At 60.0% G+C, this 14,152-nt stretch overlaps 1 protein-coding gene across 2 annotated transcripts; it reads left to right on the top strand.

Moving 5' to 3' along the window:
* Nucleotides 1–76: 76 nt before the first annotated feature.
* On the top strand, nt 77–12,066 carry CAPNS1 (calpain small subunit 1). 2 transcript variants are annotated; one of them, XM_071800878.1, is made up of 11 exons: nt 77–190; nt 1,095–1,513; nt 2,798–2,831; nt 2,952–3,041; nt 4,591–4,648; nt 6,212–6,276; nt 6,380–6,448; nt 7,373–7,451; nt 8,941–9,057; nt 10,413–10,471; nt 11,882–12,066. In XM_071800878.1, the coding sequence occupies exons 2-11, from the start codon at nt 1,335–1,337 to the stop codon at nt 11,906–11,908; spliced, it is 777 nt and encodes a 258-aa protein (XP_071656979.1). In that variant the 5' UTR covers nt 77–190; nt 1,095–1,334; the 3' UTR covers nt 11,909–12,066. The 2 variants fall into 2 exon arrangements, with proteins under 2 accessions (XP_071656979.1, XP_071656980.1); XM_071800879.1 differs by lacking the exon at nt 77–190 and adding an exon at nt 344–434.
* The last annotated feature ends 2,086 nt before the right edge of the window (nt 12,067–14,152 follow it).

The raw sequence follows: 14,152 nt of genomic DNA on the forward strand, positions 1-14,152 counted from the left end.
GCCCCGCCCCGGGGTGCTCGGCTCCGCCCGCCCGCGTCGTGGCCACGCCCCCTTCCCCCTCGGGCACCGCTTGCCCCCGCCCCCCGACAACCAGGCCCCGCCCCCCGAGCGCTCATTCCCGCCCCTCCCGGACGCCTGGGTCCCTGGGCGGTTCCCTCAGCCGCTGCCGCTCCCGCCGCCGGACCCGCAGGTACCGGGGACCCCCCGGGAACCCCTCGGGACCCCCCCCCGGGCACCCCCGGTCCTTCCCCCCCCCCATTTAGGGCTCCGTGACTCAGCGCCGGCCCCGCCCGCTTCCCGGAAACCCCTCCCGGAAGCGGAAGGGCCCGAGGGGATCTATAGGGCCGGGTGGGGGGGATCTATAGGGCGGATTTCTATAGGTCCGGGAGTGTCTGTAGTGCCGGGGGGCTCTATAGGGCCAGGGGCGTCTATAGGTCAGTGGGTCTATAGGTCTGGGGAGGTCTATAGGGCGGGAGGCGGCTCTATAGGTGCGGAGGGGAGTTTATAAGTCCGGGGGTGTCTATAGGTCCGAGAGAGTCTATACGTCGGGGGGGGTGGTCTATAGATGTCTATAGGTCCGAGAGAGTCTATACGTCGGGGGGGGTGGTCTATAGGTGTCTATAGGTCCCAGAGAGTCTATACGTCCGGGGGGGGTGGTCTATAGGTGTCTATAGGGAGGGTGTCTATAGATCCCAGAGAGTCTATACGTCCGGGGGGGGTGGTCTATAGGTCCGGGGCTGTCTATAGGTCCCAGAGAGTCTATACATCCGGGGGGGTGGTCTATAGGTGTCTATAGGGGGGGTGTCTATAGGTCCCAAAGAGTCTGTACATCCGGGGGGGGTGGTCTATAGGTGTCTATAGGTCCCAGAGAGTCTATACGTCCGGGGGGGGGTGGTCTATAGGTGTCTATAGGGGGCGTGTCTATAGGTCCCAGAGAGTCTATGTGTCCGGGGGGGGTGGTCTATAGGTGTCTATAGGGGGGGTGTCTATAGGTCCCAGAGAGTCTATACGTCCGGGGCGGGAGGTTCTATAGGGTGTGGAGGAACCTATAGCTCCATACGGTCACTTAACGCCGCTCTCTGCTTGTTTTACAGGCGCTCCCAGTAACCCCAGTGCCCCCCCAGTGCCCCCCCCAGCCCTCCCAGTAACCCCAGTGCCCCCCCCCAGGGCTCCCAGTACCCCCCCAGCCCTCCCAGTAACCCCAGTGTCCCCCCCCAGTGCTCCCAGTGCCCCCCCCCAGTGCTCCCAGTGCCCCCTCCCAGTGCTCCCAGTGCCCCCCAGTGCCCCCCCAGTGCTCCCAGTGCCGTCTGAGTGCCCCCCCCGTTTTGGGGAGGATGTTCCTGGTGAAGGGGCTGCTGGGGGGGGGCGGCGGGGGGGGCGGGGGGGGCGGGGGGGGGGGGCTCCCCGGGGGCATCGGCTCCGTGCTGGGGGGGCTGCTGAGCGGGGGGGGCGGCGGCGGGGGCGGGGCCGGGGGGGCCATGCAGGTGCTGGGGGGCGTCATCAGCGCCATCAGGTGAGGGGACATGGGGGGGTGTTGGGGACATGGGGGGGGTGTTGGGGACATGGGGTGGGGGGACATTGGGGACATGGGGGGGCATTGGGGATGTGGGCTTGGGGGGACATTGAGGGGTCATTTGGGACATTGAGGGGACATTGGGGACACAGAGGGGTCATTGAGGACATTGGGGGGGCATTGGGGACATGGGGGTTAGGGGGACATGGGGTTGGGGGGGCATTGGGGACATTGGGGGGGCATTGGGGGGGCATTGGGGATGTGGGGGTGGGGGGACATTGAGGGGTCATTGGGGACATTGGGGGAGCATTGGGGACGTTGGGGGGCATTGGGGTCATTGGGGACATTGGGGGGTCATTGGGGACATGGGGGGCATTGGGGACATTGGGGGGGTATTGGGGACATGTGGGGTATTGGGGACATGGGGTTGGGGGGACATTGGGGACATTGGGGGGGCATTGGGGACATTGGGGACACAGAGGGGTCATTGAGGACATTGGGAACATTGGGGGGGCATTGAGGGGACATTGGGGGGGCATTGGGGACATTGGGGGGACATTGAGGGGCATTGGGGACATGGGGTTGGGGGGTCATGGGGTTGGGGGGACATTGAGGGGGCATTGGGGACATGGGAGGACATTGGGGACATTGTGGGGGGGCATTGGGGACATTGCGGGGTCATTGGGGACATTGGGGGCTATTGGGGACGTGGGGTTGGGGGGACATTGGGGACATTGGGGGGGCACTGGGGACATGGGGGGCACTGGGGACATTGGGGGGGTATTGGGGACATGTGGGGTATTGGGGACATGGGGTTGGGGAGACATTGGGGACATTGGGGACATTGGGGACACAGAGGGGTCATTGAGGACATTGGGAACATTGCGGGGACATTGGGAGGGCATTGGGGACATGGGGTTGGGGGGTCATGGGGTTGGGGGGACATTGGGGGGGCATTGGGGACATGGGAGGACATTGGGGACATTGCGGGGGCATTGGGGACATTGGGGGCTATTTGGGACGTGGGGTTGGGGGGACATTGGGGACATTGGGGGGGCACTGGGGACATGGGAGGACATTGGGGAGATGGGGGGGCATTGGGGACATTGGGGGGGCATTGGAAGCCTTGGGGGGCATTGGGGACATGGGGTTAGGGGGATGTGGGGTTGGGGGGACGTTGGGGACATGGGGGGGGACATTGGGGACATGGGGGGGGACATTGGGGACATGGGGGGACATTGGGGTCACTGGCGTTCACCCCACACCCCCCAACTCCCCCCACAGCGAAGCAGCCGCCCATTATAACCCCGAACCCCCCGTAAGTGACCCCTGACCCCACCTTTTGGGTCCCCCCCCCCGACCCCCACACACCTTGGGGTCCCCTCCCAGTTTTGGGGGGGTGTCCCCTTGACCCCCCCCTGTGTGTGTCCCCCCCCAGCCCCCCCGCGCCCACATTTCCACCATTGAGGCCAATGAGAGCGAGGAGCTCCGGCAGTTCCGCAGGCTCTTTGTGCAGCTGGCGGGGGACGTGAGTGACAGCGGGGACCCCGAACCCCAAAACCCCCCTGGGACCCCCCCCAACCCCCCCAGCTCCCCCTGAACCCCAAAACCCCCCTGGGACCCCCCCCAACCCCCCCAGCTCCCCCTGAACCCCAAAACCCCCCTGGGACCCCCCCCAACCCCCCAGATCCCCCTGAACCCCAAAACCCCCCTGGGACCCCCCCCAACCCCCCAGATCCCCCTGAACCCCAAAACCCCCTGGGACCCCCCCCAACCCCCCCAGATCCCCCTGAACCCCAAAAGCCCCCTGGGACCCCCCCCCAACCCCCCCAGCTCCCCCTGAACCCCAAAACCCCCTGGGACCCCCCCCAACCCCCCCAGATCCCTCTGAACCCCAAAAGCCCCCTGGGACCCCCCCCAACCCCCCCAGCTCCCCCTGAACCCCAAAACCCCCCTGGACACCCCCCCAAACCCCCCAGCTCCCCCTGAACCCCAAAACCCCCCTGGGACCCCCCCAACCCCCCCAGATCCCCCTGAACCCCAAAACCCCCCTGGGACCCCCCCAGATCCCCCTGAACCCCAAAACCCCCCTGGGACCCCCCCAAACCCCCCCAGATCCCCCTGAACCCCAAAACCCCCCTGGGACCCCCCCAAACCCCCCCAGATCCCCCGGAACCCCAAAACCCCCCTGGGACCCCCCCCAACCCCCCCAGGTCCCCCGGAACCCCAAAACCCCCCCAGGAATACCCCAGGACCCCCAAAACCCCCCAAGGTCCCCCCAGACCCCCCCCCCAGGACCCCCCAAAACCCCCCCAGGGACCCCCCAGGACCCCCAAAACCCCCCAAAACCCCCCCAGGACCCCCCCAGGAATCCCCCCAAAACCCCCCAAGGTCCCCCCAGGACCCCCCAAAACCCCCCAAGGTCCCCCCAGACCCCCCAGGACCCCTCAAAACCCCCCCAGGGATCCCCCAGGAGCCCCAAAACCCCCCAAGGTCCCCCCAGGACCCCCCAAAACCCCCCCAGGTATCCCCCAGGACCCCCAAAACCCCCCAAGGGCCCCCCAGGACCCCCCCAGGACCCCCCAAAACCCCCCCAGGGATCCCCCAGGAGCCCCAAAATCCCCCGAGGTCCCCCCAGACCCCCCAGGACCCCTCAAACCCCCCCCAGGGATCCCCCAGGACCCCCAAAACCCCCCCAGGACCCCCCAAAACCCCCCCAGGGACCCCCCAGGACCCCCAAAAACCCCCTGGGACCCCCCCAAAACCCCCCCAGGGATCCCCCAGGAGCCCCAAAACCCCCCAAGGTCCCCCCAGGACCTCCCCAGGACCCCCCAAAACCCCCCAAGGTCCCCCAGACCTCCCCCCAGGACCCCCCAAAACCCCCCCAGGGATCCCTCAGGAGCCCCAAAACCCCCCAAGGTCCCCCCAGACCCCCCCCCAGGACCCCCAAAACCCCCCCAAGGTCCCCCCAGACCTCCCCAGGACCCCCAAAACCCCCCAAGGGGACCCCCCCAGGGTGGGCTCAAAGGTCATGGGGGGGGGGTCAGAGGTCAAAGGTCACGTGCCCCCCCCCCTAGGACATGGAGGTGTCCCCCACCGAGCTCATGAACATCCTCAATAAAGTGGTGACGCGCCGTGAGTGACCCCAAAAATGGGGGGGGACCCCCAAAATTCACTGGGGCGGGGAAATTGGGGGCTATAGGGCCTGGGGGGGGGGGTTCTATAGGGTTTGGGGGGGCTCCATAGGGATTGGGTGGGTTCTATAAGGTTTGGGGGACTCTATAGGGCTTGGGAGGTTCTATTGGGATTGGGGGGGCTCTGTAGGAACTGGGGGGGTTCTGTAGGGTTTGGGGGGGCTCTATAGGGACCTGGGGCTCTGTAGGGGCTGGGTGGGTTCTATAGGGTTTGTGGGGGTTCTGTAGGGTTTGGGGGGTCTCTATAGGGATTGGGAGCTTCTATAGGGACCTGGGGCTCTATAGGGTTTAGGGGGGCTCTATAGGGATTGGGTGGGTTCTTTATGGTTTGGGGAGACTCTGTAGGAACTGGGGGGGTTCTATAGGGTTTGGGGGGCTCTATAGGGACCTGGGGCTCTGTAGGGGCTGGGCGGGTTCTGTAGGGTTTGTGGGGGTTCTATAGGGTTTGGGGGAGCTCCGTAGGGTTTGGGGGGGCTCTATAGGGTTTAGGGGTCTCTATAGGGATTGGGTGGGTTCTATAGGGTTTGGGGGGGCTCTACAGGGACCTGGGGCTCTGTAGGGGCTGGGTGGGTTCTGAAGGGTTTGTGGGGGTTCTATAGGGTTTAGGGGGGCTCTATAGGGCTTGGGTGGGTTCTGTAGGGAATGGGGGGGTTCTATAAGGACCTGGGGTTCTATAGGGTTTAGGGGAGCTCCATAGGGATCTGAGGCTCTATAGAGTTTGGAGAAGCTCTATAGGAGCTGGGGGGGGTTCTATAGGGAGCTGGGGGGCTCTATAGGGCTTGGGGGGTTCTGTAGGGACTGGGGGGGACTCTATAGGGGCTGGGAGCTCTATAGATTTTGGGAGGGCTCTATAGGGTTTTGGGGGATTTCTGTAGGGAGTTGGGGGGGCTCTATAGGGACCAGGAGCTCTATAGGGTTTTGGGGGGCTCTGTAGGGACTGGGGGGGCTCTATAGGGTTTGGGGGGGCTCTATAGGGTTTGAGGGGGCTTTATAGGGACTGGGGGGGCTCTATAGGGTTTGGGGGGGCTCTATAGGGATGGGGGGCTCTATAGGGTTTGAGGGGGCTTTATAGGGACTGGGGGGGCTCTATAGGGTTTGGGGGGGCTCTATAGGGATGGGGGGCTCTATAGGGTTTGAGGGGGCTTTATAGGGACTGGGGGGGCTCTATAGGGTTTGGGGGGGCTCTATAGGGATGGGGGGCTCTATAGGGTTTGAAGGGGCTTTATAAGGACTGGGGGGGCTCTATAGGCACTGAGGAACTCTATAGGCACTGGGGGGCTCTATAGGGTTTGGGGGGGCTCTGTAGGGATGGGGGGCTCTATAGGGACTGGGGGGGGTTCTGTAGCATTTGAGGGGGCTCTATAGGGACTGGGGGGGGTTCTATAGGGACAGGGGAGGCTCTATAGAATTTGAGGGTCTCTATAGGGACTGGGGGGGGCTCTATAGGGTCTGGGGGGGCTCTATAAGGGGGGGGACACCCCAAAATGACCCCGTGTCCCCCCAGATCCCGACCTGAAGACCGACGGCTTCGGCATCGACACCTGTCGCAGCATGGTGGCCGTGATGGACGTAATTTGGGGGGGGGGGGGGCACATTTTTGGGGTACAGGGGCTTGGGGGGGGGTCCCCATCACCCCCCTGCACCCCCAAAATCTCCATGTCCCCCCCCCCAGAGCGACACGACGGGGAAATTGGGGTTCGAGGAGTTCAAGTACTTGTGGAATAACATCAAGAAGTGGCAGGTGAGGGGGGGGGGCACCCCCAAATTTGGGGGGGGACACCCCAAAAATTAGGGGGGGTAACCCTAAAATCCAGGGGGGGCGACCTCAACGTTCAGGGGGTTTAAGCGTAAAATTTGGGGGGGGTAAAGCCAGAATTGAGTGGGGGAGCCCCATAATTGAATGGGGGAGCCCCAAAATTGAATGGGGGAGCCCCAAAGTTTAGGGGGGGTAACCCCAAAGTTTAGGGGGGGAACCCCAAAGTTTAGGGGGGGGACCCCAAAGTTTAGGGGGGGTAACCCCAAAATTTAGGGGGGGTAAAACCATAATTGGGGGGGAACCCCAAGATTTAATGGGGGGAGCCTTAAAATTGAGGGGGGGTAACCCCAAAATTTAGGGGGGGTAAACCCATAATTGAAGGGGGAACCCCAAAATTTAGGGGGGGTAATCCCATAATTGAGGGGGGAACCCCAAAATGTAATGGGGGGAGCCCCAAAATTGAGAGGGGAACCCTAAAATTGAGGGGGGTAAACCCATAATTGAGGGGGGAACCCCCAAATTTAATGGGAGCCCCATAACTTAGGGGGGGTAACCCCAAAATTTAGGGGGGGGTAAACCTATAATTGAGGGGGGACCCCAAAATTTAATGGGGGGAGCCCCAAAATCGAGGGGGGAGCCCCCAAAATTAAGAGGGGGAGCCCCAAAATGGAGGGGGGTAAACCCATAATTGAGGGGGGGAACCCCAAAATGTAATGGGGGGAGCCCCCAAGTTGGGGGGAACCCCAAGATTTAAGGGGGGGTCCCAAGGAGCTTGGGGGGCAAAACTGGGGGTTCAAAGGCACAAGGAGCCCCTGGGGGACCCCAAAATGATGGGGGGGGAGACCAATTGGGGTGGGGGGGATATGGGGGTGCAGGGGGGGGTCCCCAAAATGTGTCCCCCCCCCCCAGGGTGTGTACAAACAATTCGACACCGACCGCTCGGGGACCATTGGGGTGCAGGAGCTGCCGGGGGCGCTGGAGGCCGCAGGTTTGGGGGGGCCCTTTTTGGGGGGGGGGGCACTTGGGGGGCTGGGGGGGGCTGGAAATTATGGGGGGGGGTTGGATAATTTGGGGGGGTCCAGGGTATTTAGGGGGTTCCACAATTTGGGGGTGGGGGTAAGGATATTGGGGGGGGTCTGGGATATTTAGGGGGGTCCAGAATATTTGGGGGGGGGGGTCCAGGGTATTTAGGGGGTTCCACAATTTGGGGGGGGGGGTTAAGGATATTGGGGGGGGTCTGGGATATTTAGGGGGGGTCCAGAATATTTGGGGGGGGGTCCAGGGTATTTAGGGGGTTCCACAATTTGGGGGGGGGGGGGTTAAGGATATGGGGGGGGTCTGGGATATTTAGGGGGTTCCAGAATATTTGGGGGGGGGGGGCTGTAGAATTTGGGGGGGTCCAAGGTATTTAGGGGGGGTCCAGAATGTTTGGGGGGGGGGTCCAGGGTATTTAGGGGTTCCACAATTTGGGGGGGGGGGGGGTAAGGATATTGGGGGGGGGTCTGGGATATTTAGGGGGGTCCAGAATATTTGGGGGGGGGGGCTGTAGAATTTGGGGGGGGGTCCAGGATATATAGGGGGGGTCCAGAGTATTTGGGGGGGGGGGTCCAGGATATTTAGGGGGGGTCCAGGTTATTTAGGGGGGTCTGGAGAGTTTGGGGGGGTCTGGAGAATTTGGGGGGGGTCCAGGATATTTAGGGGTGGTGGGGAGGATTTGGGGGGGGTCCAGGATATTTAGGGGGGGTCCAGGTTATTTAGGGGGGGTCTGGAGAGTTTGGGGGGGTCCAGGATATTTAGGGGGGGTCCAGGGTATTTAGGGGGTTCCACAATTTTTGGGGGGGGGTCCAGGATATTTAGTGGGGTCTGAAGAATTTGAGGGGGGGTCCAGGATATTTGGGGGGGCCCAGGCTATTTAGGGGGGTCCATGATATTTTGGGGGGGAGTCCAGGATTCTGGGGGGGGGGTCCAGGATATTTGGGGGGGTCCAGGATATTTGGGGGGAGCCCAGGTTATTTGGGGGGGTCCCAGGCTATTTAGGGGGGGTCCCAGGCTATTTAGGGGGGGTCCCAGGCTATTTAGGGGGGTCCTTGATATTTTTGGGGGGGTCCAGGATATTTAGGGGGGGCCCAGGCTATTTAGGGGGGGTCCATGATATTTTGGAGGGGTCCAGGATATTGGGGGGGGGGGGTCCAGGATATTTAGGGGGGGTCCAGGCTATTTAGGGGGGTCCTTGATATTTTGGGGGGGTCCATGATATTTTGGGGGGGTCCATGATATTTTGGTGTGGTCCAGGATATTGAGGGCGGTCCAGACCATTTCAGAGGGGGGGGTCCAGACTATTTGGGGGGGTCCGGACAATTTGGGGGGGTCTGGTATGTTTGTAGTGGGGTCACACGAGAAGGGGGGGGGGTGGCGCATTTTGGGGTGCAGGGGGGGGGTCAAAGGTCACGTGTCCATGTGTCCCCCCCCCCCCCCAGGTTTCCGGCTGCCCCCCCCTCTTTTGGGGGTGCTTGGTCGTCGCTATGGTGACGAGGGGGGGCAGCTCGACTTCGACAACTTCATCAGCTGCCTCGTGCGCCTCGACGCCATGTTCCGTAAGGGGGGGCACCCCCGATTTGGGGGGGGGGCACCCCCCATTTGGGGGGGGGGACACACATGGCAACCCATTGGGGGTCACTGAAGTGGGGGGGTTTCAAATTAGGGGGGTGGGGATGCCCTGTTTGGGGGATCCCAAGGGTTGGGGGCACAGGGGGGGGGATCCCATGGGGGGAACCAAGAGTTGGGGGGGGGGTCCCTAAAGTGGGGGGGTCCCAAATTAGGGGGGTGGGGATGCCCCGTTTGGGGGATCCCAAGGGTTGGGGGGACAGGGGGGGATCCCATGGGGGGAACCAAGAGTGGGGGGGGGTCCCTAAAGTGGGGGGGTCCCAAATTAGGGGGGTGGGGATGCCCCGTTTGGGGGATCCCAAGAGTTGGGAGGACAGGGGGGATCCCATGGGGGGAACCAAGAGTTGGGGGGGGGGGTCCCAAAAGTGGGGGGGAGCCAATGGGGGGGTCCCAAGAGTGGGGGGACCCAAGAGTGGGGGGGTCCCTAAAGTACGGGGGTCCCAAATTAGGGGGGGTGGGGATGCCCCGTTTGGGGGATCCCAAGGGTTGGGGGGACAGGGGGGATCCCATGGGGGGAACCCCAAGTTTGGGGTGGGGGGTCCCAAGAGTAGGGGGGGGGGGTCCCAAAAGTGGGGAGGAACCAATGGGGGGATCCCAAGAGTGGGGGGGGTCCCTAAAGTGGGGGGGAACCAATGGGGGGGACCCAAGAGTGGGGGGGACCCAAGAGTGGGGGGGTCCCTAAAGTAGGGGGGTCCCAAATTAGGGGGGTGGGGATGCCCCGTTTGGGGGATCCCAAGGGTTGGGGGGACAGGGGGGGATCCCATGGGGGGAACCAAGAGTAGGGGGGGGGTCCCAAAAGTGGGGGGGAGCCAATGGGGGGGACCCAAGAGTGGGGGGGGTCCCAAAAGTGGGGGGGAGCCAATGGGGGGGACCCAAGAGTGGGGGGGACCCAAGAGTGGGGGGGGTCCCAAAAGTGGGGGGGAACCAATGGGGGGGTCCCAAGAGTGGGGGGGTCCCAAGAGTTGGGGGTAAAGGGGGGAACCCCATGGGGGGGCCCCCAAGTTTGGGGTGGGGGGTCCTAAGAGTGGGGGGGGGGGTCCCAAGAGTGGGGGTTCCCAAATTAAAGGGGGGGACACCCCATTGTGGGGGGGGGGGTTCCCAAGAGTTGGGGGCGGGGGGGATCCCATAGGGGGTACCCAAGAGTGGGGGGGGGGGTCCCAAAAGTGTGTGGGGGTTGGGAAACCTATAGGGGGTCCCAACAGTTTGGGGTGGGGGTGGGGATGATCCCCTCCCCCCCATCTGAATTTGGGGACCCCCCCCCTGATTTTGGGGACCCCCCACCCAGGTGCCTTCAAGTCTCTGGATCGTGATGGGAGCGGCCAGATCCGGGTCACCCTCCAAGAGGTGAATTTGGGGGGCAGTTGGGGTCCCCCTGCTCCCTATAGAGCCCCCCCAGACCCTATAGAGCCTCTTTGGTCCCTATAGAGCCCCCCAGCCCCTATAGAGCCTCTTTGGTCCCTGTAGAGCCCCCCAGCCCCTATAGAGCCTCTTTGGTCCCTATAGAGCCCCCCCAGCCCCTATAGAGCCTCTTTGGTCCCTATAAGGCCCCCCCAGCCCCTATAGAGCCTCTTTGGTCCCTATAAGGCCCCCCCAGACCCTATAGAGCCTCTTTGGTCCCTATAGAGCCCCCCAGCCCTTATAGAGCCTCATCAATCCCTATAGAGCCCCCCTCTATCTATAGGGTCCCTATGGCCCGTATAGCATCCATAGACCCCCTATAGCCCCCATAGCATCCACGGACCCTTATAGCGTCTCTGGGGCCCCTATACCCCCCATAGCCCTTATAGGGCCCCTATAGCATCCATAGGGCCCCTATAGCCCATGTAGCATCCGTAGGGCCCCTATAGCATCCATAGGGCCCCTATAGCCCGTGTAGCATCTCTAGGGCCCCTATATCCCCCATAGCCCCTATGGGGCCGCTATAGGATCCATAGGGCCCCTATAGCCCATGTAGCATCCATAGGGCCCCTATAGCCCGTGTAGCATCCCTAGGGCCCCTATAGCCCCCATAGCATCCACGGACCCTTATAGCATCTCTGGGGCCCCTATACCCCCCATAGCCCTTATAGGGCCCCTATAGCATCCATAGGGCCCCTATAGCCCGTGTAGCATCTCTAGGGCCCCTAAATCCCGCATAGCCCCTATGGGGCCGCTATAGCATCCATAGGGCCCCTATAGCCCGTGTAGCATCTCTAGGACCCCTATACCCCCCATAGCCCCTATGGGGCCCCTATAGCATCCATAGGGCCCCTATAGCCCGTGTAGCATCTCTAGGATCCCTATACCCCCCATAGCCCCTATGGGGCCCCTATAGCATCCATAGGGCCCCTATAGCCCGTGTAGCATCTCTAGGACCCCTATACCCCCCATAGCCCCTATGGGGCCCCTATAGCATCCATAGGGCCCCTATAGCCCGTGTAGCATCTCTAGGACCCCTATACCCCCCATAGCCCCTATAGGGCCCCTATAGCATCCATAGGGCCCCTATAGCCCGTGTAGCATCTCTAGGACCCCTATACCCGCCATAGCCCCTATGGGGCCCCTATAGCATCCATAGGGCCCCTATAGCCCGTGTAGCATCTCTAGGATCCCTATACCCCCCATAGCCCCTATGGGGCCCCTATAGCATCCATAGGGCCCCTATAGCCCGTGTAGCATCTCCAGGGCCCCTATACCCCCCATAGCCCCTATAGGGCCCCTATAGCATCCATAGGGCCCCTCTAACCCCACTGACCTGGCGCCTTCTCTCCGCAGTGGCTGCAGCTCACCATGTACTCCTGAGCGGACCCCAGCCCCATATCTGCCCCCCAACTCCCCCTATTGCCCCCCAACACCCCCCACTGCCCCCCAACACCCCCCAAAACCCCCCAGCCCCATATCTGCCCCCCAACTCCCCCCACCGCCCCCCAACACCCCCCAGTAAAGCTCCCCCAGCCCCATCCGGTGCCTTTGTCTTTATTTTGGGGGGCACAAACCCCGGGGGGTTTTGGGGAGTTTGGGGGGGTTTGGCCACTGAATGTGGGGGTTTGGCCACTGAATGTGGGGGTTTGGCCATGGAATTTTGGGGGGGTTTGGCCATGGGATGTGGGGGTTTGGCCATGGAATTTTGGGGGGGTTTGGCCACTGAATGTGGGGGTTTGGCCATGGAATTTTGGGGGGGTTTGGCCACTGAATTTGGGGGTTTGGCCATGGAATTTTGGGGGGGTTTGGCCATGGGATGTGGGGGTTTGGCCATGGAATTTTGGGGGGGTTTGGCCATGGAATTTGGGGGGGTTTTGGCCACTGAATGTGGAGGTTTGGCCATGGAATTTTGGGGGGGTTTGGCCATGGGATGTGGGGGTTTGGCCATGGAATTTTGGGGGGGTTTGGCCACTGAATGTGGGGGTTTGGCCATGGAATTTTGGGGGGGTTTGGCCATGGAATGTGGGGGTTTGGCCATGGAATTTGGGGTTTGGCCATTTCCCCATTCACATGAGGCATTTTGGGGCAAATCGGGCTGGAATTGGGTCTTCCGATCACATCCCCTCGCCGTGAGGTCTCGACCAATCAGGAGAGGGGGAAGGGGTGGAGCGTGCGCTGCGATTGGCTGAGGGAGAGCGAGGCGGGGTGAAGGCGTCGGCCAATCAGGGAGAGACAGATGGGAGGTGGCGGCCACAAGGGGGCGCCAGGATGCTAAGGGAGGGACCCAGGCGTCCGGGGGATCCCACCCTGACCCCAAGTTTGGGGGGGGGGGGGGTGAAAATTGGGTTGAAAACACAAGTTTTGGGGGCACAAAATTGAAGATTTTTGGACAGCGAGGTCGGGATTTAGGGGCAAAAACACCGAGATTTGGGAGCTAAAAAGTGAAGATTTTCTTGCTGGTAAAATATGGGGATTTTACCTTAAAATGTGGACTTATTTTGCCTAAAAAATCGGATTTTTTAAACCACAAAATGTGGGGTTTTAAGCTTAAAATTACGAAACTTTTTAGGCATAAAATTCAGGGTTTTTGACCATAAAACCGGGACCTTTTTGCCATAAAATTCAGGGTTTTTGACCATAAAACCCGGACCTTTTTGCCATAAAATTCAGGGGTTTTTGACCATAAAACCGGGACCTTTTTGCCATCAAATTCAGGGTTTTTTGACCATAAAACCGGGACCTTTTTGCCATAAAATTCAGGGTTTTTTGACCATGAAACCCGGACCTTTTTGCCATAAAATTCAGGTTTTTTTGGCCATAAAACCGGGACCTTTTTGCCATAAAATTCAGGGTTTTTTGACCATGAAACCGGGACCTTTTTGCCATCAAATTCTTCTTTTGTCACATTTCTGTTTTTACCATTAAATGGGGGTATTTTTGTCTTAAAAAGAGGAAATTTTATTGGCCCAAAACTGGGTATTTTTGGCCTGTGAAGTGCTTAAAAATGAGGGATTTTAAGGATAAAATGAGGGATTTTAATGATAAAATAAGGAATTTTAACGATAAAATGAGGGGGTTTTAATGACAAATGAGGGATTTTAATGATAAAATGAGGGATTTTAATGATAAAAGAGGGGGTTTTAGTGACAAAATGAGGGATTTTAATGATAAAATGAGGGGGTTTTAATGACAAAATGAACAATTTTAATGATAAAATGAGGGATTTTAATAATAAAATGAGTGGGGTTTAATGACAAAACGAGGGATTTTAATGATAAAACGAGGGGATTTTAATGATAAAATGAGAGGGTTTTAATGATAAAATGAGGGATTTTAATGATAAAACGAGGGAGTTTTAATGACAAAATCAGCGATTTTAAGGATGAAATGAAGGATTTTAATGATAAAATGAGGGATTTTAAGGATAAAATGAGGGGGTTTTAATGATAAAATGAGGGATTTTAAGGATAAAACGAGGGGTTTTAATGACAAAATTAGCAATTTTAAGAATAAAATGAGGGAGTTTAATGATAAAAGGAGGGATTTTAATGATAAACGAGGGGGTTTTAGTGACAAAATGAGCGATTTTAAGGATAAAATGAGGGATTTTAATGATAAAATGAG

The sequence above is a fragment of the Patagioenas fasciata genome, chromosome 33, assembly GCF_037038585.1.
Source record: "Patagioenas fasciata isolate bPatFas1 chromosome 33, bPatFas1.hap1, whole genome shotgun sequence".
Taxonomy (NCBI): Eukaryota; Metazoa; Chordata; class Aves; order Columbiformes; family Columbidae; genus Patagioenas; species Patagioenas fasciata.